The 23,712-nt window shown below is 38.5% G+C and overlaps 1 protein-coding gene across 1 annotated transcript in view; it reads left to right on the top strand.

Annotated features, from left to right (window-relative positions):
- Positions 1-23,127, top strand: part of Stk31 (serine/threonine kinase 31) — a 64,079-nt gene extending 40,952 nt beyond the window's left edge. Inside the window, 7 exon segments of the mRNA XM_041640561.1 lie at positions 1,020-1,145; positions 1,311-1,397; positions 3,154-3,303; positions 4,692-4,814; positions 15,844-15,912; positions 22,904-23,099; positions 23,102-23,127. Coding sequence (XP_041496495.1) covers positions 1,020-1,145; positions 1,311-1,397; positions 3,154-3,303; positions 4,692-4,814; positions 15,844-15,912; positions 22,904-23,099; positions 23,102-23,127 — 777 coding nt within the window.
- The last annotated feature ends 585 nt before the right edge of the window (positions 23,128-23,712 follow it).

The raw sequence follows: 23,712 nt of genomic DNA, 5'->3' as shown, positions 1-23,712 counted from the left end.
CTAGAATGTAAGCATCACTGAGGGTCCTTATAACAAACGTTTCAGGATGTGGCCACTCTAGAAGCTGCAACAGTGTACAGAATAATCGAATTTCTTAATAACCGAGTCTGGTGTACTTGACCTAAATTTGATTCTGGAGAAGAAAAGCCCAAAAGAAAAAAAAAAAAGGAATGCAATCCATAGAGGCTGTGGGAGGTGTCATTGAAGAGACTACAGAAAGAATTTAAATTTGAGAGAAAGTAACACTGGTTCGGGATAAGGCAAATTTCAAAAACAGTTTAGTAGAGGGAATTACCAATGTGTATTATAAGATTAAGATATAATCACCAATTGACACGTGCACTTTGTCTCAAGCCTTGGCTTAATTCTAGAAAGGCAGATGATTTTCCTCCTCTCTATAGGATGAAGCAACTCTGGCAGACAATTCTGAGTAATCACAGATACGACAAGTAGAATCTTTTCTATGTTGCTATTGTCTTTTTTGACTATATGTCAAAAGTAATTGAAGTGTTTATATGCAAAGTACACATTTGTATTTATGTACTCTTTATACTGGGAAATGTTACCTCATTTTATATATTTATGTGTATAGTGTTTTGACTACTTGTATATCTTTGTTCTGTATGCATATCTGGTACCTGTTCATATAGTGTGAGACTCCACTTGGGTGCTGGGATCCAAACTCTCCTCTTTCACAAGGACACCAAGTGCTCTTAACAATTAATCATCTCCTCAGCCCCTTAATTTCTTCTTGTGAGCTGAGACTGTGCATGAATTTCAAAGAGTCTTTAAGTTGGCCTTAGTTGCTACATATATGGGGACGTAGAGTAGGCTACAGGTAGAATTACTTTTTTTCTTCCCATATTACAGTATTCAATGCATATAGAGAAGGTACTTAAAATAGAAAAATAGATACACTTTACCTTGCATGCAATAACCTATCATATTTAAGTTGGAATAATAAATTAGAATGGGATTTTAATGTTGAAATTGCCAATGTCTTTTTTGTTGTTGTTCAGGGCTATTTTGTGGATGTTGACACAGAAGGCAGGGTGATTCAGAGAGCAGCCTCCTATCATAGAGCTTGTGGAGATTCTAAGGAAGAGTCTGGATTACTGCCATTGATATTCCTGTTTCTGTGTAAGGTAAACTTCTTAAGTTAATTCACTGAAGAAATAATTTTATTTAAAGTAAGTTTTAAAGTAGTGATTTTTTCTTGATATAAAACAAAAGTTAATAGAATCACTGTATAATGCAAATATATTGGTTAATTGTTCACTTTGAGTTACATTTTCTATTTTGCTTCTTAGTCTGAACCTGTTGCCTACCTGATGGTCCCATATTATCCTAAGGCAAACCTGAGTGCAATTCAAGCTAGTATGCCTTTAACTTCAGAAGTAAGTAAAAATCATTTTCAGGGATGCATTAAATGAGAAACTAACATCTAATATGTAACACCCTGTAGATAGAAGTTTCTGTCCTGCCTAGTCCTGCAGCCATTCTGTCCCAAAGAAACACAGAGGCTTATATTATTTATAAACTGTTTGGCATACTGCTCAGGCTTATTATTATTTTTTTTTTTTTGGATTTTTCGAGACAGGGTTTCTCCGTGGCTTTTGGTTCCTGTCCTGGAACTAGCTCTTCTGGACCAGGCTGGCCTCGAACTCACAGAGATCCGCCTGCCTCTGCCTCCCGAGTGCTGGGATTAAAGGCGTGCGCCACCACCGCCCGGCTTCAGGCTTATTATTAACTAGCTCTTACAACTTGAATTAACTCATGATACTTATCTCTATTTAGCCACATGGCTTGGTATCTTTTCTCAGTAAGGCATTCTCATCTTGATTCCTCTGCATCCAGCTAGTAACTGTATCTCTGCCTTTCCTTTTCCTAGAATTCTCCTGGTCTGGTTGCCCCACCTGTACTTTCTGCCTTGCTACTGGCCAACTAGCATTTTATTAAACCAATATGAGTGACAGATCTTACAGTGTACAAGAGCATTATCCCACAGCAACACCTAATACTACATGCTGTCCTGTACAAATATTTGGCCTGCATTATTCTATTTCATTGTTTTATCAGCTCTGTACAAGGATTAAGTGACTTGTATAGAACCTCTTCATCCAGAAGTAGAGCTGAAACTTAAAGTTTGGTCTTTCTGGTTCCAGAGCCCAGACTTAGCAACCATTAAGCTGTGCTATGTGTAACTGCCTATGACAGTAGTTGATACTTTGAAAGTGGCAGCTTTAGATTTTATTTTAAATTTAGAGGAGGTTCTGATTCTTCCTATTTAGTAAAATTATTTTATTCTCTTCTAGATACTTTATGAGGTGGTTATTTATAATTTAAGTTGCTTTAGCTTGTGTGTGTATGTATGTATGTGCATATGCATTTCATGTGCCTGCATGTGTGCAAAGACCACTTATGATGTTGCCAGTTACATAGAGTATTACTTAACTTTTCTATTGCTGTGGTAGAATACCATAAGGAAGGCAACTTTAAAAGAAGCATTTAATTAGACTTAAAATTCCAGAGAGTACATGGTGGTGGGAAAGGTGTGAGCTCCTATCTTGAAAGAAAGGAGGCAGAGAGCACAACTGGGGAATGACTCTAGTTTTTTTGAAATCTCTAGTCTGCCCTGAGTGATGTACCTCCTTTAATTAAAGGTCATTTTTTTCTAATCCTTCTCAACTAGGTCTACCAACTAGGGACTGAGTGTTCAAACCAACATTAGCCTATTGAGGTCATTCTTTTTCTTGTAAAAGAAAGCATTTAATCAAGGACTTGCTTACATTTTCAGAAAGTTATTCCATTGTTATCGTGGGGAAAGAATGGTGGCATGCATGTGACTGGAACACATGTATGAGCGCTACATACATCCACAGGCTGGTGTGGGAGGGAAGGGAGGGAAGGTGGGAGAGATAGATAGATATGCTGGGCTTGACATGGGCTTTTGAAACTTGAGGCCATTATTATTTAAACAACCACACATAGTTAAGCTTTATCTAGCCTTTAATTCTTTGTCTGTGATATATCCTTAATTTGAAGGAAGCTTTACTTTATTTCTGGGACAATCTTAACAGAGACAAAATTTATACATGAAAATGAGTTGTCAATTTTCTTAACTCCATCTCTTTCATATATATTTATTTGTAGGAAGCTTTAAAAGTCATGAAAGGTGTTGCCCGAGGCCTTCATACATTGCACAATGCTAACATAATTCATGGATCACTTCATCAAAACAATGTATTTGCCTTAAATCGTGAACAAGGAATTGTTGGAGATTTTGACTTCACCAAATCTGAGGTAAAATACCATAGCTGTACTGGACAGAAACCTTTTAATAAATGGTTTAAAACTTCCACACAAAGTGGTAATGTATTGTAAGATCTGTACTTTCAGTTAAGGTGTGCCATGTTGTACAAATAGTATTGGTAACAATCGTCTAGATTGTGATGAGCATTGTGTGTTTTTGCCATAAATACAGAAACAGTCTAACCTACTCAATGGCATTGACATTGCTCATTATTTTTCTTTTCAGAAAACACTTGCTAGAAAACACATAAGAACCTCCTTCTGTTTGTGTGCCTTTCTCTCACAGATTAAATTCAGATATACATGCTTTTCTATTATTAATATAGTACATAAGAAGAAGACTGAGAACCATGGGTATTTTTGTTTAAGTCTAGGTTCAGCTACATAGCTTAATTTGGTGCCATATTATCTCCCAATAGGCAGTTTGTAGAGATAACAAAGTCCAGACAATTAAGAGAATGTGATACTCTTATTTGTATATGTGGAATACGAAGTCTAGAAATATAATCACAAGGGAGAAATTTCCTTTTTTTTTATTTTTAGTTGACAAAGATGTATATGTTTATTATATATAGCCTGTTGTTTTGAAGTATGTGTATAATATGAATGGCTAAATCAACAATTCCCATTTAAAATACAACTTTATTGAAATGTAGTAGAAAATGTAGAATTCAGTACTATTTTTTTAGCCACTTTATGAATTGCCACTGTCTAATTCCAGATCATTTTTATCACACCTCAAAGTAGTCACTGATTAGCAGTTAATTTTCATTTCTGCTTTTGTTCAGGCCTTGGAAGCCAGTAATAAACTTTGTGTTTCTGGATTCACTTATTCTGTAATTTTATAAAAGTAAAATGAGGCAGCACTTGACCTTTTGTAAATCACTTTTGTTACTTGTGTAACTTTCAAAGAGTTAATGTATGTTGCTGCATGTTTAAGGATATAATTCTTTTTATGACCAAATGTATTTAATTGTATGCGTATGTAATACTTTGGTGTTTGTTTTCATTAGTGGATAGATATTTGGATTTATACTTCTTTTGGTTTACTTAAGACAGGGTCTTACTGGGTAGTAACTGTTGGCTTTGAACCATCTTTGTAGCACAGGTCTTGAACTCATAGTGCTCTTCCTGCCTTAGCTGAGATTACAAGTCTGTACCCTCAAGCCTAGCTGTGTAGGCTTATGCTTCTCAGTTATTATGAATTCGTTATTATGAATTGTACCCTAACTAAAACATTAGTGTACCAGTTCTTTGTACAGATATTTTAGAGGTAAATAATGACATATTTCAAAAGAACTTTAAATTGAGAACAGAGGCATTTACACAAAGCCCTCAACTGTTTTGTCTCTAAAATGCTTACAATACTGTTTTTGTAGAGTCAGCGAGCTTCAGTGAACATGATGGTTGGTGGATTGAGTTTGATATCACCTGAATTGAAAATTGGGAAACCTCCTTCTGCAAGTTCAGACTTATATGCTTATGGCTGCCTTTTGTTATGGGTATGTTGCTTTTTTAAAAAATCATTAGTAATTTACATACGTTTCAGAATGTAAATGGATAAGTGTAGTGATTTTTCAGCCATTTTTCTGGATGAAGAATAATGGTGTAACTTTTAAAAGTAAACTTTGTTTGTGGATATGGATATGTGTGTGTTATGTTTGTGTGGGAGTACACATGTACCTGTGTGTTTGCATGTAGGGATCAGGGATCAACTTTGGATGAGCTACTAGGAGTCATCTATTTGGTTTGTTGACATGGTCTGTCACTGTGCTGCAGGAGCTCCTTCTGCTCCTTCAGCCAATAGCCTTTAAGAGACCATGAAGCACATGCTGCGGGAGCTCCTTCTGCTGTCATTGTTTAGAGCTTGCCAAGTCCGCTAGGCTGGCTGTCCAGTGAGTTTCAGGGATCTGCCTGTCTGCCTTCCCCACACTAGGATGATAGGCATGTGCAATCAGACCCAGGGTTTCTTTTCCCTTGGGTTCCATGGATTAAACTCAGGAACTCATTCTTGGGTGGCAAGCACGTAGCCATCTTCAGGATTAGAACTTTTAAAAACGTTCTTTCAATCATAGACTGTTAATACCCTTTTTACTACTATACACTTTCTATAATTTAGATGGATACAAATTATAGGCATTACATTATTCTTAGTTTTTTATAGTCAGTATTGACAGTGAAGATTTTATTTTATAGTAATGTAGAAGAAATTCATGCATGTGTGGAAAATAATGCTAAATGAGCACTAGGTATATTTTTGCTTTTAGTGTATACTAGATGTTACCCATCACTTGAGAATTGAGTGATTGGGGACTGGAAAGATGGTTTAGTGATTGAGAATTTCAGTGGTTGAGTATTAGGAAGTTTATCTGTTCTTCTAGTGAATGTTATACTGGTGCCTCTGGCCCAGGGATGAACAAATGTTTTCTATGAGGAGTCAGCTCATTGCATTTTTAGACTCTATGGCATGGTATGTGTTGTCAGTATGGAGTTATTCCGCTGTAGCACCAATGCATAAACAAAAGAATGTGACCTGTTCCAATAATAGTTTATTAGTGGATGTTGAAATTTGAATTTTATGTAGCTTATAGTTTGTACGGAAAAACAGATTTGGGGCAGAAGTTATAGTTTGCCGGTACAGATGAGCAAAAGAAAGAATCATTCAATTTAAAAGCAAAGAAATGAAGCCATGTTTATTTGCAGATAAAATGATTAACAATGTACAATATTTTTAGGAATATACATAAAATCTTCTAGAACTAACATGTATGTATCAAGGTAACAGTTTTAATTTCAGTGTAATTATCTTTTTTATATACTAGTAGAAGATAGGAAATTTAAAATTATAAAAATATGGCTCAGAGAGATGATTCAATGCTTATAAGAACACTGTTCTTACAGAGAATCCGGGCTTGGTTTTCAGAAACCATATGATAGCTCACAAACCATGAGTAACTAACATTCTAGGAGATCTGACACTCTCATTTGACTTCAGCAGGCAACAGGCACATGCATTTCACACATGCATACATGCCCATATAGGTAATTATTTTGAACATATTTTGTTTTCTATATACTTGTTAAAATCTCTTCATAACTTTTGCCTGGTTTTAAATGGGTTGTGTTCTGATTATTAACTTTTTCTTCAGGTGAGTTCTTTAGGAGCTTTTAAATATGGGGTCATATCATCTGTAGATGGATAATTTAACTTCTCTGCTTTTGTATCCCTTTTATTTCTTTTCTTGCTTTATTGCTTTAACTAAGAATTTAGCACTGTATTGAATAAAAGGGTTGTGAGTAGACACCCTTATCTTCTTGATTTTAGAGAAAAATGCTTTAATATTATATAAAATAAAGTAGGGAAGTATAAAATATTCAAACAATATAGACTATTCCATCTAAACAGCTACAGAATGCAGATTCTTCCTCCACCCTGTAAAACTTTGTCTATTCGTTTGTGAAGATATCAAACAAATAGTACCTTCCAAATCACATCAGTTTTCATGCATGTGACATAATGTCACTATTTAACCTCCTGTAACTAATTTCCTCTTTGGTTTGCCCCATATCTTTCATGTTACTTCTCTTTGATAATGTTATCAGGGTGAATTGTTGGAGTGGGACGTGAGCTCCACATCAACTCATGACTGCTTGCAGCCAGATATTGGTCTGAAGAGTTGTATATTCCACATTTGTGTTTAGATTTTCTCAGTTCCTTATATATTCAAGATAGTAATCCCATTTTTTTCTCTGAAGGCCATTGGAAAGTGAGCTCTTCTCTGCCCTTACTACCAGGGCATCTATGACCACTGCCTTGCTGAATTCTTGCTAGCATTTTCCCATGTAGATTTGGAGCTCTTTGAATGTAGAAACTACCCTCTAGCTCATACCTGCTGAGCCTGTGTTTTCACTCATTATGCATTTACTGTCACCAGAAGCAAACCTGCTCCTGCATGTGTAGGTGTGGGAGATGCTGGGGATAGGCATTTAGAGTTGTGTCTGGGACTCAGAGAGTGTAGGAAACAGCCTAAAGTTTGTGCTGAGGGAAAAGGCACAGGCAAGTAGTGGCCCTGTGTGCTCTCTGCCTTTGCCTTCCTGCTCTGCTCCTTGGCTCCTCCTCAGATCAGGCTGCTTTTCTTTCAGCTTGCTTACATTTCCTGCTACATAGACCTGGGCTTTCCAGGTCTGTTCAGGTCCTAACCAGTTTACTGAGTCTCCAACTTCTCAATGTTATTGCTTATTCAGGCAGTGGAGATGGGGGAAGGCCTTTGTGGCTTGAATATATAAAAATCCAGCCACACCACTGATAAGTAATTTAAAAAGTACAAAGGCTCTTGTTTAGTATCTGTCTGTTGTACCGATCACCGATCTCCTGTTTTAATCTGTATTTCCACAGATTGCCAAATGGAATACTCATGGAGGTTGCCATAATTTTCCTTTTCTCTTTTTGCTTAAAGCCCTACTGAAGAAAATCTCCTCTCCCTTTTTTCCTACTGTCTTTCCTGGTGCCTATTGTTAGGGTTCCTGTTTTCTTTTTCAGACCAGAAGTTTAGCATTTCTGCATTTCCCCTGGTCTCTAGCTGCTGTTAATACTGCACTGCTGTTCCTTTCCATGCTGTTGATCCCTACTTATAACCATAAGCCTGATACTTTATTTCATCTTTATGGTGACATAGGCAAATGCCCCCACCAAAGGGGGATAAATGTGCAGTGGTATTTCTAATCTGAAATAATTAGGTAAAAATAAATGAAGAACTCAAGATGACACCAGTTGTATTTGTCTTAAATTCTGGTGTGTAGATGACAAGCAGAAGTGATAGATTGCAAGAAATGGCCAAATTTTGTCCAGCACTGGGATTAAAGGCACACATTGCCTCATCTTTTGATGTTGGTGCTAGGGTCCTTATGTTTATATTGCAAATGCTTTGCAAACTAAGGTATCTCCCAGTCTTCATTGGCACCACCTTTATTGATTGGGTCCTCATTTAAACCTTTCTGGTCAAACTCTCAAAGATGTTCCCAGAGGTATGTCTCGTAGGCAATTCTAAATCATCAAATTGACAGTGATATGCTGATTTTGAGCTCTTGGGCTATTCAGAAGTGATGCAGCTGGGTTTTATGGTAGATCTCTATTTATTGAGGACATCCATACTGAATTCCATGTAGCTGGATTAGTTTATATTCTTCCAGCAGTGTGAAGGTTCCCTTTTGTCACCTCAGCACTTGCTGTTTTCTTAATGATTGCCAATCTGACTAGGTTGAGATGAGAATTTATTCTTTTTTCATGAGAGGGTTTTTCTGTAGCTTTGGAGCCTGTCCTGGAACTTGCTCTGTAGACCAGGCTGGCCTCGAACTCACAGAGATCTATCTGCCTTTGCCTCCAGGGTGCTGGGATTAATGGTGTATGCTAACAGTTTAGTGTAGTTTTAATCTGTATTTCTCTGATGGCAGATGGGGTTTGAGAGAGCCAAGGAGCCAAACCAACGCCATGCCAGGCTCCTAATAGCCCTGTCAGGGACCAGGCCCCTGTTTTAGTTTATTGGAACTGAACAAGCAGGATTTGGAAAGACCACAACTCAGGGACAACCAATAATCAGTAAGCACCCTGCAGCCTTATGCAATCTTAAGATAGCTAAAGATAGCTTCTCCCACTCTGTTGCTGGAAAGCCCCTAACCACTAAGGCACCAACCAATCCTATAGCAAGCCATAAACTTTTTGTTGAGACCCACCAATCAGCCCCCAGATTAACCTCCTCTTCCTGGAATTCCCCTGTTCTTGCATAAGGAGCCTGTGAGCTTTGCTTGGGGTCGCCGTTTTACCACTTTGTTAGATGGTCTGAGCCCTGCATGTAGGAATTAAGTGCTCTTGTTGGTCGCATACATGTTTGGTGGTCTTTTATGGGATTTCTCATGGACCATAACAGGATTGAACAGATTTTTAAAATGTATTTATTAGTTATTTGTGTATAACAGTCTTTTGATAACAATCTATTCATTTTATGAAACCTATTTATGGACTGGGTTGTTTGGTTTCTCGTTTACTTGGTTGAATTCTTTCTGTGTTCTAGATATTAATCTCCTCTTAGACTTGTAGTTGGCAAAGACTTCTTCCACTCAATTATATCTTAGTTTGCTTTCTTTTGCTGTGATAAACACCAGACTAAAAGCAACTTGGGGAGGGAATGGTTTATTATTTCATTTTATAGCTTACTTCCTTCATGAGGGAAGCCAAGACAGGAACTTGAATACAGGAATTGAAGCTGAGGTCATGAAGGAACACTGCTTGCTAGGTTGCTCTGCTTGCTTTCGTATAGCTTTCAGGACCACCTGCCCAGGGATGACACAGCCCACAATGGACTGGACCCTCCCACATCACTAATCTAGAAGATGCTCCATAGATTTGGCTATGAGCCAGTCTAATGGAGGCATTTCCTTAATTGAGGTACCTTGTAAGTGTTACAGTTCTGAGGCGAGAGGTATCCTGGCAGTTGGGAACCAAGGAATACCACAAAGTCACATCACACAACAAACCTCACACAAGAGATTTATTAGAAAAGATATAAAACGGTGGCTGCCTCTTCTTGGGAGGGAAGCAGCAAAGAACTGAACAGGAGGCAGTTTTATATAGGGTTTCCTTCTGGGGCAGGCAGAGCTTTCTAGGGTGGCCTGGGATTGGAGGGATTTTGTTAACTGATCTTGGTGTGTGTGTGCACACACGTGTATGCCCTGCCCCTGTAGGACAGAATTTAGCCACTCTTAAGGGGCTGGGAAAGGCCTTTCGTGAAGTCTGGGGTTGAGGGTCAAGCTGCTGACACCTCCAGAGACTAGGAATGGTTTTATGGCCTGGAGTGAATGAGTGTGTGTGTGTGTGTGTGTGTGTGTGTGTGTGTGTGTGTGTGTGTATGTGTATGTGGTGGGGTAGGGTAGCCAGTTTGTGCTTCAAGAGGTTTACAGCACCCTCTTCTCAGAAGACTCTAACTTGTGTCAAGGAAACAAAACAAAAAACGCTAACTAGAACATGAAAGCTATCTTTCTTATTCAAATAACCAGTTCCTTTTTTTGTGTCAAAGCTTTTTCATCTCATGAGGTCACCATTGTTAACTCTTGGCATTGTTTCCTGAGTGACAGGAGTCCTATTAAAGAATTCTTGTCTATACTTAGATCTTTAAGTATTTTGCCTACCTTTTGCTTTTTCTTTTTGTTGTTATTTTTTGTTTGTTTCTTAGTTTTTCAAGACAGGGTTTTTTTGGCTCTTCTGGAACTTGATCTGTAGACCAGACTGGCCTTAAACTCACAGAGATCACCTGCCTCTGCCTCCTGAATGGTCAGATTAAAGACATGTGCCACTACTGCTGGGCTTTTTTTTTTTAATCTGTCATTTAAAAAAAATTTTCCTTCCGTCCCTCCTTCCCTCTATCCCTCCCTCCCTCCCTACCCTCTTTCATTCTCTTTCTGTCTCTCTCCCTCTCCCCCTTCCTCTCTCCTCCCTCCCTTCCTCCATTTATGTGTTTTACTTGCATGTGTATCTGTATGAGCATGTCAGGTACCCTGGAACTGGAGTTACAGTTGTAAGCTGCCATTGGGCACAGGTCCTCTGGAAGAACAGCCAGTGCTCTTAACAGCTGAGCCATGTCTCCAGCCCCTAGGCCCCCCCCCCCCCCCCACATTTTTACTTTAAACATTTTCAGAGTTTCAGATCTTACATGGAGTTTATTTTTGTTCTGGGTGAGAGATTAGCATCATTTTATTTTTCTGGGAATACATTGAATCATTAGATAGCTTTTGATAATATAGCCATTTTTACATATTAAAATTTTGAATCCACAAGCATGGGAGATGGTTTAGTTTCTGTAGAGTTTAAAAAAATTTATTTGTAGAGGTCATTTACTTCCTTGGTTCAGTTTATTCCAAGGAGGATTTTCAAAATTATGAATGAGATTTGTACTTTTTTCAAGGCAGGGTTTCTCTGTAGTTTTGGAGCCTATCCTGGAACTAGCTCTTGTAGAGCGGGCTGGCCTTGAATTCACAGAGATCCGCCTGCCTCTGTCTACCAAGTGTTGGGATTAAAGGTGTGCACCACCACTGCCTGACAGAGATTTGTATCTTTTGGTTTATTTCTCATCTTGTTACTGATACATGTGAAGGGCATGTAGGGGGATATATGTTTATTTTAAATCTTGCCATTTAACTAAATGACAGTGTTTATCAACTGACAATGTTTATCACATCTAGGAATTTTCTAGTGGATTATTCAGAGTCTCCTTAGTATATGGATAGAATCATATCACCTGAAAATACACTTTTGATGGAGGAAGGTCATTGGCTAATAAAGGAACTGCCCTGGCCCATTTTATTGGTTAGAAGATAGGTGGGAGGAGAAAACAGAACAGGATACTGGGAGGAAGAGGAAGTGAGCTCAGAGACGCCACAGCTCTCCTCTCCGGAGCAAACGCCTGAGAGAGACGCCATGCCCCGCTCCTGGGATGAAGCTCCGACCCAGGATGGACATAGGCTAGAATCTCCCCGGTAAGCGCACCTTGGGGTGCTACACACAGATGATTAGAAATGGGCTAAATTAATATGCGAGAATTAGCCTAGAAGAGAATGGGCCAAGCAGTGATTAAAAGGATACATTGTCCGTGTAATTATTTCGGGGCATAAGCTAGCCGCCAAGCAGGCAGCCGGGGTGCTGGGGACGCAGCCCCGCTGCCCTTACTACTTCACACTTTGACTGCATTTTTCCTTTCTGATCTGTTTCCTTTTTATTTATAGTGCTTTTGCTAAGACCTTTAGCATTGTATTGAATAAGAGTGGGTAAAGTGGATATTTTTATGTTGTTTTGATTTTAGTGGGAGTGTACTGAGTTTTTCCACCTACGTAGTGTGACAGTGAATATCGACTTATATCACCTTAAATGTGTTGGTATATATTCCTTCTTAGTCTCTCTAGGGCTTTTTATCCTAAAAGAATGTTGGATTTTTGTCAAAAGCCTTTTCTGCATTCATTGAGATGATAGTCTGAGTCCTTTTATTACATTTACTGGTTTGAATATGATGAACCTTCCCAGCATGTCTGGAATAGAGCTATGGTGAGTGATCCTGATGTGTTCTTGAATTTGGTTTGTAAATTTTGTTCACTTTTGCATGGATGCTCTTTAGGTGTAATTTTCTTTTGTTGTTGTTGTGGTCACTAGTTTGGTTTGGGTACCCAGCAATCCTAGCTTCATAAATAGAATATATGGTACCCCTTTAATTTTATTTAGTGGAATAGTTTGGGAAGCATTGATATTAGTTTTTTGAAGATCTGCTAGAATTGCTTCTGGCCTTTTGGCAATACTCACATGTGAAAGTATATTTCAGCATTGAAGTTTCTACCTTGCTGCTTATTGTGCATATGTGCTTCACAGTTTTTTCCTTGTAGACTAGATGTAGTTGATGGTCAGGTTTCAGCATATTGTCCTGTGACATTGGCTTTGAGTTTCGTGACAGTATAGTTTATGGAGGGTCTGGGTCCACAATGCCCCTGTCCCATCAGTGCTCTCTTTCTTGTAGTAAAATGTTCATAGATGAAATTATGACTTGTATAGTATTTACCTCAGAAGAAATAAATATGTGGACTGGGAAGATAGATCAGTTGGTAAAGTGCTTGCTATACAAGTATGAGGCTTTGAGTTCAGTCACCAGAACCCATGTAAAACAGGAAATGTTTGGTGTATACTTGTATCCTAACACTGAGGAGGTGGAGGCAGGTGGATTTCTAGGACTCACTGGCCAGACTCGCTTAATTTGGGAGTATCAAGATGGTGAAAGAACCTGTCTCAGAATACAAGGCATATAATGGCTCTTGTGGTTTGAATGAGAATGACCCTCATAGGCTCATGTTTGCATACTTGTTCCCCAGTTGGAGGAACTATTTGGGAAGGATTAGGTGTGTCTTTGTTGGACAAGGTATATCATTGGGGGGTGGGCTTTGAGGTTTCAGAAGACTCCGTCATTCCCATTGTGTGTATCTGCCTTATGCTTATGTATGGAGATGTGAATACTCAGCTACTGCTTTAGTGCTGTGCTGCCTGTTTGCTGCTCTTGCTGCCATGATGGTTACAGACTCTAACTCTCTGTAACCTTGAACCCCAAATTAAATTAAACACTTGTTTTACAAGTTGCCTTGGTCATGCTGTTTTATTGCAGCAATTGAAAAGTAATGAATATAACTTCCAAGGAAGGATAATTGAGATCTCTGGTCTCTGCATATACATATACACGTGTACTTGTATACTTATATTTATCACCACTAAAATAGTAGCAAATATGGAATATGGCTTTGTGTATAGGAAAATAACAATCATTAATTGATGGTTGTTAGGGTTGGGTGATGAAATATATAGAACTTAGAATACCTTTGTGAATGTAAAAAATTTAGTGTATTTAATAGTGTCTTAGTTAGCTTTCTATTGCTGTGATAAAACACCATGATCAAAAGAAATATGGAGAGAAAAAGGTTTGTTATATTTCCATATAGAAATATTGTTGGGGACCAGCCTTGACAGAATTACCATTTGCCAGGTTAGGGGCATGGAGATTAGAAATATAAGTAAAGAGTACAAAGATGTAAAAATAATAAAACAGAAAACACAGAATAGTGAATACTGAAGTCATCCGCGTTTAATTTCCAAATGCTTAAAATACCCCTGACCCCAAGAGTAGGAGTAAGGTTAAAAAAAAAAAAACCTGCATTAACATGATACAAGACCAGTTGAAGGTCACAGGCTACATCCATAGTTAAACATTCTGTTGCTAGAACAATACAAATCATGCTCACTCCCTAGACCAAAACATTCTGTAGGCAAACCATTCTTGGGGTGGAATCCAATGTTATCTCCTTAAGGGAACTGGACAACTTAGTTGGATCCTTAGACTTTTGTTTGGAGTAGAAACATATCTCCTTCTTTATTCCTGAAATACAAAGTCTGGCTGTTAGCTACACCTGTTGACAATAACCTTGAGAGAGCATAACTCTCTGATCTGAATCTAGGTGGGAACTTATTTTGAGGTGGAAACAAAATAACCTTGAAAGAGTAGAGGTAAGTTCCAACTCTCTAACCTTTGGTCAAGGTGGAAATAGGCTCACATTTTTGGGCCTCCAAAAAATCCTTCATCATAAGAAGTCAGGGCAGGAACCTGGAAGCAAGAACTGAAGCAGAAGCTATGGAGGAATGTTACTTACTGGCTTGTTTCTCTTTGCTTACTTAGCCTGCTTTCTTACGCCCACCTATATTGTTGGTACCACCCACAGTGGTTTTGACCCTCCTACATCAATCATTAATCAAGAAAATGCCCAACGACTTGCCCATAGTCCAGTTTTTAGAGGTATTTTCTCAATTGAGAGTCTCTCTTTCCAGATAGCTTTATCTTGTACCAAGTTGATGTAGAACTAATCATGACAAATGAAGTTTATCTTTTTTTTTTTTTTAAGACAGGGTTTCACTGTGTAACAGTCCTAGCTGCCCTGGAACTAGCTCTTGTAGATTAGGCTGGCATCGAATTTACAGGGATTCACCTGCCTCTGCCTCTGCCTCTGCCTCCCGAGCGCTGTGATTAAAGGTGTGTGTCACCACCGCCCAGCCCAAATGAAGTTTATTTTATATTTCAGGAACAGAAGGTAAGTGTTAGAATGGAAGGAAACTCACATGATTTATTTTCTTGGTATTTAAGTTTGGAGAATGGTAAAGCCAATATGACATAGATTACTAGGTTCTAGAACATTTTCTTTTTCTAAAAAATAGATTTATTCATTTTCATTCAAGTGAGTATTTTTGACTGCATATATGTACACTGTGTGTGTGTCTGGTCCTACAGAAGTCAGGAGATGGCACTGTAGTTACTCATGGCATGCACCACCATATGGGTCCGGGGAATAGCTCCGAGGTCCCCTGTAAGAGCAGTAAGTGTTCTTACTGCTGAGCCAGCTCTCTAGATCCTAGAACATTTACTTAGAAAGCAAGGAAGTATTACAGTGTTTATTTGTGGTATGTCTATGAGCTGATCAACATTGTACATGCCTCAGGAACTATTTGGCTATTTATGTAAGTGATTTTTACTAAGTTCTTTTATCTTTCATGATAAATGTGATTTCTTATGAGCTCTTCTCTACTCACCAGAATCTAGTAACATCCACTCTTTGGACATTGTGGAATTGATGTTATAATCTACAAAATGTTGGGTTTCATTCCTGGTTATACTAAGATATATGCAGCCAATGGGCTATGGGGTTGATTATATCCGAAAGTAGTCCAGATTGGTATCTATTGCTAATTAAACCTTCCTAATGCTGTGACCCTTTAATTCAGTTCCTCATGCTGTGGTGACCCCCAGCTGTAAAATCATTTTGTTGCTACTTCATAACTGTAATTGTGCTGTTGCTATGAATTGTAATGTGAATATCTGATATGCAGGCTATCTGATATTTGACCCTGGTTGAGAACAACTCATTTAGATACTTTTGGAGCCTATTCACTTTTGTGTTCTTTTGTAGCTTTCTGTTCATAATCAGGAGTTTGAGACAAGTGAAGATGGAATCCCAAAAGTGGATCAGTTTCATTTGGTAGGTTTCCTTTGACTATTTACTCATTTGAAATATCTAATAATATAAATTTATAAGTGTATGAAAATGTTCCCTAATTTTTACAGAAATTTAAACTAGTGTTAGAAATAAGTATTAAGAAAATTCAAGTATCCCACTTAAGCCACTGCCAGATAATTAACAAAGCATCTATGTAATAAGAAAATAATAGCATTTACTATATGTTTCAAGGATATTTTGTTTTGAAATGAGTGTTTTACTCCTGTTTTTTTTTGTAAGTGCCTAACTATATCTTTTCTTTGAAATTCATGAATGTCGTCAATAGTACTTTGTCATCCATATATGTTTTTAGCCAACTTATGTTGAGCACTTGTCTGGTACCAGGACTTGAACTAGGTAGGTATTAGGGCTACCAGGATTGGAGCAGGAAGTGAAATTAGGAATGTAATCTTGCCCAGCCTTTTCTTTGACTAACTACAATTTTTGTTTTTATATCTTTCTGTTTTACTTTTTGTTCTCCTGCATTGTAGATCTGGATGAGAAAAGTTACCAGTAGCTAATTCCACACATCTTGAATGGTCTGTCTTGAAATTTCCTCCACCAAATACATTAGTGCATCACTCCTTAGGTTCTCCTCATACTCATGTTCTCAGAATATGGGCAGAATGTACCTAGTTAAGGTTCTGTTGCTGTAAAGAGACATTATTACCATGGCAACTCTTATAAAGGAAAACATTTAATTGGGGCTGGCTCACAGTTTCAGAGGTTTAGTTTGTTATTGTCATGGTGGGTGACGTGAAGTCAGACATGGTGCTGGAGAAGGATCTGAGAGTTCGACATTTGTGATCGTAGGCAACGTGGGCAAAGGAGATCTCAAAGCCTGCCCACAACAGTGACACACTTTCTCAAACAATGACAAACCTACTCTAACATAAGCCACACCTACTAGTGGTACTCCCTACTAGGGCTCATTTTCTTTCAAACCATCAAAGGCATCTGTCCCACTTCACATTAAGAATCCTGTTCCCCTCTGAAACCTCATGGACCAGACTGCCACTGTCCACGTTCGTTTTGGCATTCTTATCTTCTTAACCCCCACTAGAAGCACAGTGTGCTCTGCTTGCGGAACTCTAGGGGATTTTAACACCAAGATCTAAACTCTTTCATACTCCTCCTGCAAACCAGTTCCATAGACCCTAGAACTACAGGGCCAGGTTTATAACAGCACTGACCCCTACTTTCAGTACAGATTTTCTTTTGTTACATTTTTTTATTGCTGCGATCAAATATATGTCAAAGAAACAATTTAAGGAAGGAAAGGTTCAGGATATATTTTTCAGTTGAAGTCTTTTTATCATGGTTCATTCATAGTTTGACATTTTAATTTTCTCAAATTAAAAATTTTTCCTTTAATTTTAGTGCATCTTAAAATTTATTCAGATATGGTATGCCTTTCAGTAAAGCTTTAAATAATTTAAAAATGGCTTTCAAAAGAGATAACTAACCTTACAGTTTATCTACCTAGAGTATATAACTTAGTAGTTTTAAGTATAGTATTATGTGTCAGACCAAACCACAAACACTACATTGTCTGTGCTACCTCTCAGTATTTGCATTTCTTCAATCTTAACTGTTAATCTGTTTTCTAATTCTGTTTAATTTGATTTTTTTTTACAATTGTTTTTATTGAGCTATACATTTTTCTCTGCTCACCCCCCTCCCTTCCTTCTCCCCTCTCCAGTGACCTGCATGTTCACAATTTACTCAGGAGATTTAAGAAAAAAAAAAGTCTTGATTCTAGAGATCATAATGGGAGTACCATCTCATAGTCTTTATTTAGATTTGTGACGTCTTTCTCAGAGAAATGCCTGTGCAGATTCTTACGTTGTTTTTTACATTCAAAAATTTGGGTTGTCCTTTGATTTTTGAATTTTAATGGTTGCTTATGTATTCTAGAAACAAATGACATATTGGGCACGTGGTTTGCAAATATTTTGCCTCATCCTGTGGGTGGGATTCTCATTTTCTTGATATTGTTGTTTAAAGCACAAGAGTTTGTAATTTTCATGAAGCACAACTTTCTCTGATGTTGTTTGTGCTTGGGGATTATTGTCAAGAATTCTTTGTCAAATATAAATTTGTCAAATCTAAAAGATATTTTTTACAGTTACATAATTTAAGATTTTATATTTAGATCTTTGATCTATTTTGAAGTAAATTGTATATTTTAAGAGGTAATAGTCCAACTACAGTCTTCTGCTTGTGGCTATCTGTCCTGATATAATTTGTGGAAAAGACTTTTGTAAAAATTAAATGACCATGTCATCCTTGTCAGAACCAGTAGATGATAGTTCTGTTTCTTTCTAGACTCTGATTTCTTTTCCACTGTCTTACAGATGCTCCTCATTTATGATTATATCCTTATAAACCCATTGTAAGTTTAAAATGCATATGGTCCACATTACCTGCAGAATTTACAGCTTTGCATACTGTGCACTGAAGAATATTGTTTGATTTTCTTGATCAAGCTGATTTAGTGATTACATGCTGATTTAGAGTACAGATCACTGAGGATGTCTAATATCAATGAGAGTGTTAGACTTTTGTATTGCTAAAATACAAGTCTAACCATCAGCAGTCATGGACAGAGTAACTGTGTCTGTTCATTTGCCAGTATCATGTTGTCTTGATTATTGCTATAGTGATTCAAAATTGGGAAATAAGAATTTTTACACTTTGTTTTTTTTAAAGAGTCAGGATTATTATTCTGATCCATAAAGTTCAGCGGTAGTTTGTCAATGTCTACAAAGAAGTTGGTTTATCTAATAAGGACTGTTTTCACTCTGTCCCTCCTTATCGGTGTTATTTTCTGGTCCATTAAACATTGAATGTTTTCTGTTTACTGAAACCTTTGATTTCCTTCAGCTATATCTTGTCTTCAGAGTATACGCTTTGCAACTATTTTGTTTAACTATTCTTAACTATTCAGATGATTTTTAATGGATATCTTAATGCTTTAACTTACATGTGTACCATTAAAATAGAGATGGGTTTACTTCTTTCAGTTCTTTAAATTTTTTTTTAATTTTTCCTTCCTAAGTGGTTGGGTCTCCCGTAAAATGTTGGGTAGTAGAGAGGTGAAATTTTCATATGAAACTCCAACCACTGTCCCATTAAAGAAAGATTTTTTTTTATATTTCACCTGTCATAGTGATTTTATTTTTTTTAATTTATTTATTTATTAAAGATTTCTGTCTCTTCCCCCCCACCGCCACCCGTTTCCCTCCCCTTCCCCCAAACAAGTCCCCCTCCCTCGTCAGCCCAAAGAGCAATCAGGGTTCCCTGTCCTGTGGGAAGTCCAAGGAACCCCCACCACCATCCAGGTCTAGTAAGGTGAGCATCCAAACTGCCTAGGCTCCCACAAAGCCAGTGCGTGCAGTAGGATCAAAAACCCAGTGCCATTGTTCTTGAGTTCTCAGTAGTCCTCATTGTCTGCTATGTTCAGCAAGTCCGGTTTTATCCCATGCTTTTTCAGATCCAGGCCAGCTGGCCTTGGTGAGTTCCTGATAGAACATCCTCATTGTCTCAGTGTGTGGGTGCACCCCTCGCGGTCCTGAGTTCCCTGCTCATGCTCTCTCTCCTTCTGCTCCTGATTTGGACCTTGAGATTTCTGTCCGGTGCTCCAATGTGGGTCTCTGTCTCCTTTCATCGCCTGATGAAGGTTAATATTCAGGAGGATACCTATATGTTTTTCTTTGGGTTCTCCTTATTTAGCTTCTCTAGGATCACTAATTATAGGCTCAATGTCCTTTGTTTATGGCTAGAAACCAAATATGAGTGAGTACATCCCATGTTCCTCTTTTTGGATCTGGCTTACCTCACTCAGGATAATGTTTTCTATTTCCATCCATTTGCATGCAAAATTCAAGAAGTCCTTGTTTTTTACTGCTGAGTAGTACTCTAATATGTATATATTCCATACTTTCTTCATCCATTGTTTCATTGAAGGGCATCTAGGTTGTTTCCAGGTTCTGGCTATTACAAATAATGCTGCTATGAACATAGTAGAGCATATACTTTTGTTGTATGATAAGGCCTCTCTTGGGTATATTCCCAAGAGTGGCATTGCTGGGTCCAGGGGTAAGTTGATCCCGAATTTCCTGAGAAACCACCACACTGCTTTCCAAAGTGGTTGCACAAGTTTCCATTCCCACCAGCAATGGATGAGTGTACCCCTTTCTCCACAACCTCTCCAGCAAAGGTTATCATTGGTGTTTTTGATTTTAGCCATTCTGACAGGTGTAAGATGGTATCTTAAAGTTGTCTTGATTTGCATTTCCCTGATCACTAAGGAAGTTGAGCATGACCTTAATGTTATAGTGATTTTAAATCCTACCGCTATATATTTAGTATTGTGATTATTAAGTGTGGTGGTCTGAAATAAAATGGCCCCCACAGGAAGGTGGCACTATTAGGAGGTGTGGCCTTGTTGGAGTAAGGATGGCCTTATTGGAGGAAGTGTGTCACTGTGGAGGCGGGTTTGAGGACCCATATATGTTCAAGCTACACCAAGTAACACAGTTTACCTCCTGTTGCTTTTGGATTAAGATGTAGAATTCTCCAGCACCATGTCTACCTGAACACCACCATACTCCCAGTCAACGTGTTTCTCACATGATGACAATGGACTAAACCTTTGAACTGTGAGCCGGCCCCAAATAAATGCTTTCCTTTATAAGAGCTGCCATGGTCATGCTTTCTCTTCACAGAAATAGAAACCCTAACTAAAACACCAAGTCATATAATTATTCTGTTTGGGCTTGCTGAGGACTCTCTGTACTGTTTTCCATAATAGCTATATTAATTTCAATTGTTGCCAATGCTGCACAAGGACTCCTTCTTCTCCACAGCCTTCTGGATACTTTTATTTTTTTGCGATCTTATGTGTCTGTGTGAATACTTGATAGCTTATGAAAAGGCCATTTGATTGAAACACATTTTTGTTACATTTATTTAACTATTTGTGTGCATCCTTATGTATTGTAGGTGCATGTGTGTGTATGTCAGTGAATAGCCTAAACGAGTCACTTCTCTCCTTTTTGTGGGACTAGGGAATTGAGTTCAGGTTAGCAGGCTCGACAAAGCCCCTTTACCTGCGAAGCCATCCCATTGGCCCACTTTCTTGCTTTTTGTATTTTATTTTGCACTTATTATTTGGTGTATCTATGCACATGTGTGGGTATGTGAGTCTGTGTGTGTCACTATGCGTGTGGAGTTGGTTCTTGGCTTTCAGCATGTATGTGACTTTTGGGTATTAACTCAGGTTTTGAGCATGGCAGCATCTTGAGCCATCAATGCTGTCCTAAGCCTACCCTTTGTGGGTGTGAATAATTGACTGCTTTCAGAATTTCTTTCTGATGAGCACATTGCTGAAACTCCTCTCACTGAGCGGTGACGATGCGTGACAGCTATAAAGAGCTGGTGCCGACATTAGTTAAATGTTGCTTTTAAGCACTGAAGCCTGCCATGCAGAGTTTAGAATTATTTTTATTTTTTTATTTTTTCTGACACAGGATCTCACTATGTAGCCCTGGCTTTCCTGGAACTCACTATGTAGACAAGGCTGACCTCAAAGTCAAAGAAATCTGCCTGCTTCTGCCTCCCACCATGCCCATGTTTTGAGACAGGGTTCCTTTGAGTAGCCTTGGTTATCCTAGAACTAACTCTGTAGACTAGGCTGTCCTCCAACTCACAGAGATCCGCCTGTCTCTGCCTTCCAAGTGCTGGGATTAAAGGTGTGCACCACCATTGCCTACTAGAATTATTTTTTAAGTCCTCATAGTAGGTTTTTCTCTACTCTTTGGCACCATATTTTTCATTGATCAGATGCACTGAAAGTAGCTGAAGGAAACTGTCTAAATTGTGGCGTTAATAAAATTGGGATTGTCTGTGTGTGGAGAATGGATTAAAATGGTAGCGGTTCTACCTTGGTCAGTGATGTCGCTTGATTCAGGCCATCCTTGCTCTTCTTCCCAAGAGCAAATTCTGGTGCTCACAGTTGACATTTCTACATGTTAGCTCCACTGGACAGAAATCTCAAGGTCCAAATCAGGAGCAGAAGGAGAGAGAGCACGAGCAAGGAACTCAGGACCGAGAGGGGTGCACCCACACACTGAGACAATGGGGATGTTCTATCGGGAACTCACCAAGGCCAGCTGGCCTAGGTCTGAAAAAGCATGGGATAAATCCGGACTAGCTGAACATAGCGGACAATGAGAAATACTGAGAACTCAAGAACAATGGCAATGGGTTTTTGATCCTACTGCACGTACTGGCTTTGTGGGAGCCTAGGCAGTTTGGATGCTCACCTTAGGAGACCTGGATAGAGGTGGGCGGTCCTTGGGCTTCCCACAGGTCAGGGAACCCTGATTGCTCTACGAGCAGATGAGGGAGGGGAACTTGATCGGGGGAGGGGGAGGGAAATGGGAAGCGGTTGCGGGGAGGAGGCAGAAATCCTTAATAAATAAATAAATTAAAAAAAAAAACCCAGTGCCATTGTTCTTGAGTTCTCAGTAGTCCTCATTGTCCGCTATGTTCAGAGAGTCCGGTTTTATCCCAGGCTTTTTCAGATCCAGGCCAGCTGGCCTTGGTGAGTTCCCGATGGAACATCTCCATTGTCTCAGTGTGTGGGTGCACCCCTCACGGTCCTAAGAAAGAAAATTTCATTCAAATTTTACTCATTTTATTTTAGCTGTGATTCTTTGCTTTTGCATTTTCCCTGGCAGATAAATTCTGTTTTCCTTATCACTGGAGATATCTATTTCCAATGAAATGTAGCTGAACTTAGAAAGAATCTCTAAAAATCTAAATAGAAAACTACTGTTAGCCTCTCTCAGTAACTAAAAGAGGTTTTAAAAATTGGATCCTCTATCATTACAGATTTGTTCCTCTTTTTACCATTACTTTTGATTTTGATTATTTTTTTTTAAAAAATGTTTCTTTTTCCTTTCAGGATGATAATGTCAAATCCCTCCTCTGTAGCTTGATATATTTAAGAAGTTCAATGACTGCTGAGCAAGTTTTGAATGCTGAATGTTTCTTGCTTCCAAAGGGGAAATCACTTCCAAACCCAGAAAAAGAGATTGAGTATATTCCACATAACAAAGAAGATGAGTCAAAGGTGGAGAGCTTAGATAGATATAAAGAAAGACAAGAAATGGTGACGCCAACACTTGACTGACATGTAGTCTTCTATTGTTTCTGTACATGTCCCCTTAAAAACTTTGTTCTGTTTGCTTAGTAGACAAAAAAAAAATGTATGTGTAAGTGTTCTGGAACTAGTTGGATTGGGTCTGTGTGTTTGGGTTGTAAAAAATAAAGTTTTGGTTATGCCTGAAAATCACTCATACTCTTTGAAATTTTGCCTAACATGGCATTGTTAAGGAAGGGGTTTCTGTTTGGACTTACTGAAATGAAATCATTATGGCATTAGAGCAAGTCCTTTATTGATTCTTGTATGCTAGTTGGTAGTAATGAAGACTGATGCTTTTAGAAACAAAGGATACTTAGTATCTGTTTTGTATCCAGTTCTGGCCGCATATGGTTCTGTGGGGGCGGGGGTGGTGATGCATGCCTTTAATCCCTGCACTCGGGAGGCAGAGGCAGGCGGGTTTCTGTGAGTTCGAGGCCAGCCTGGTCTACAAGAGCTAGTTCCAGGACAGGAACCAAAAGCTACAGAGAAACCCTGTCTCAAAAAATCCAAACAAACAAACAAAAACAAAAAACCAAAAAAAAAAGCATGGTTCTGTGGGATAATGGTGC

This window comes from Microtus oregoni, unplaced genomic scaffold (assembly GCF_018167655.1).
Source record: "Microtus oregoni isolate MIOR12 unplaced genomic scaffold, Mior012 000064F_ref0000363, whole genome shotgun sequence".
In the NCBI taxonomy this organism is placed as follows: domain Eukaryota; kingdom Metazoa; phylum Chordata; class Mammalia; order Rodentia; family Cricetidae; genus Microtus; species Microtus oregoni.
This window is presented reverse-complemented; position numbering and strand designations above follow the sequence as displayed.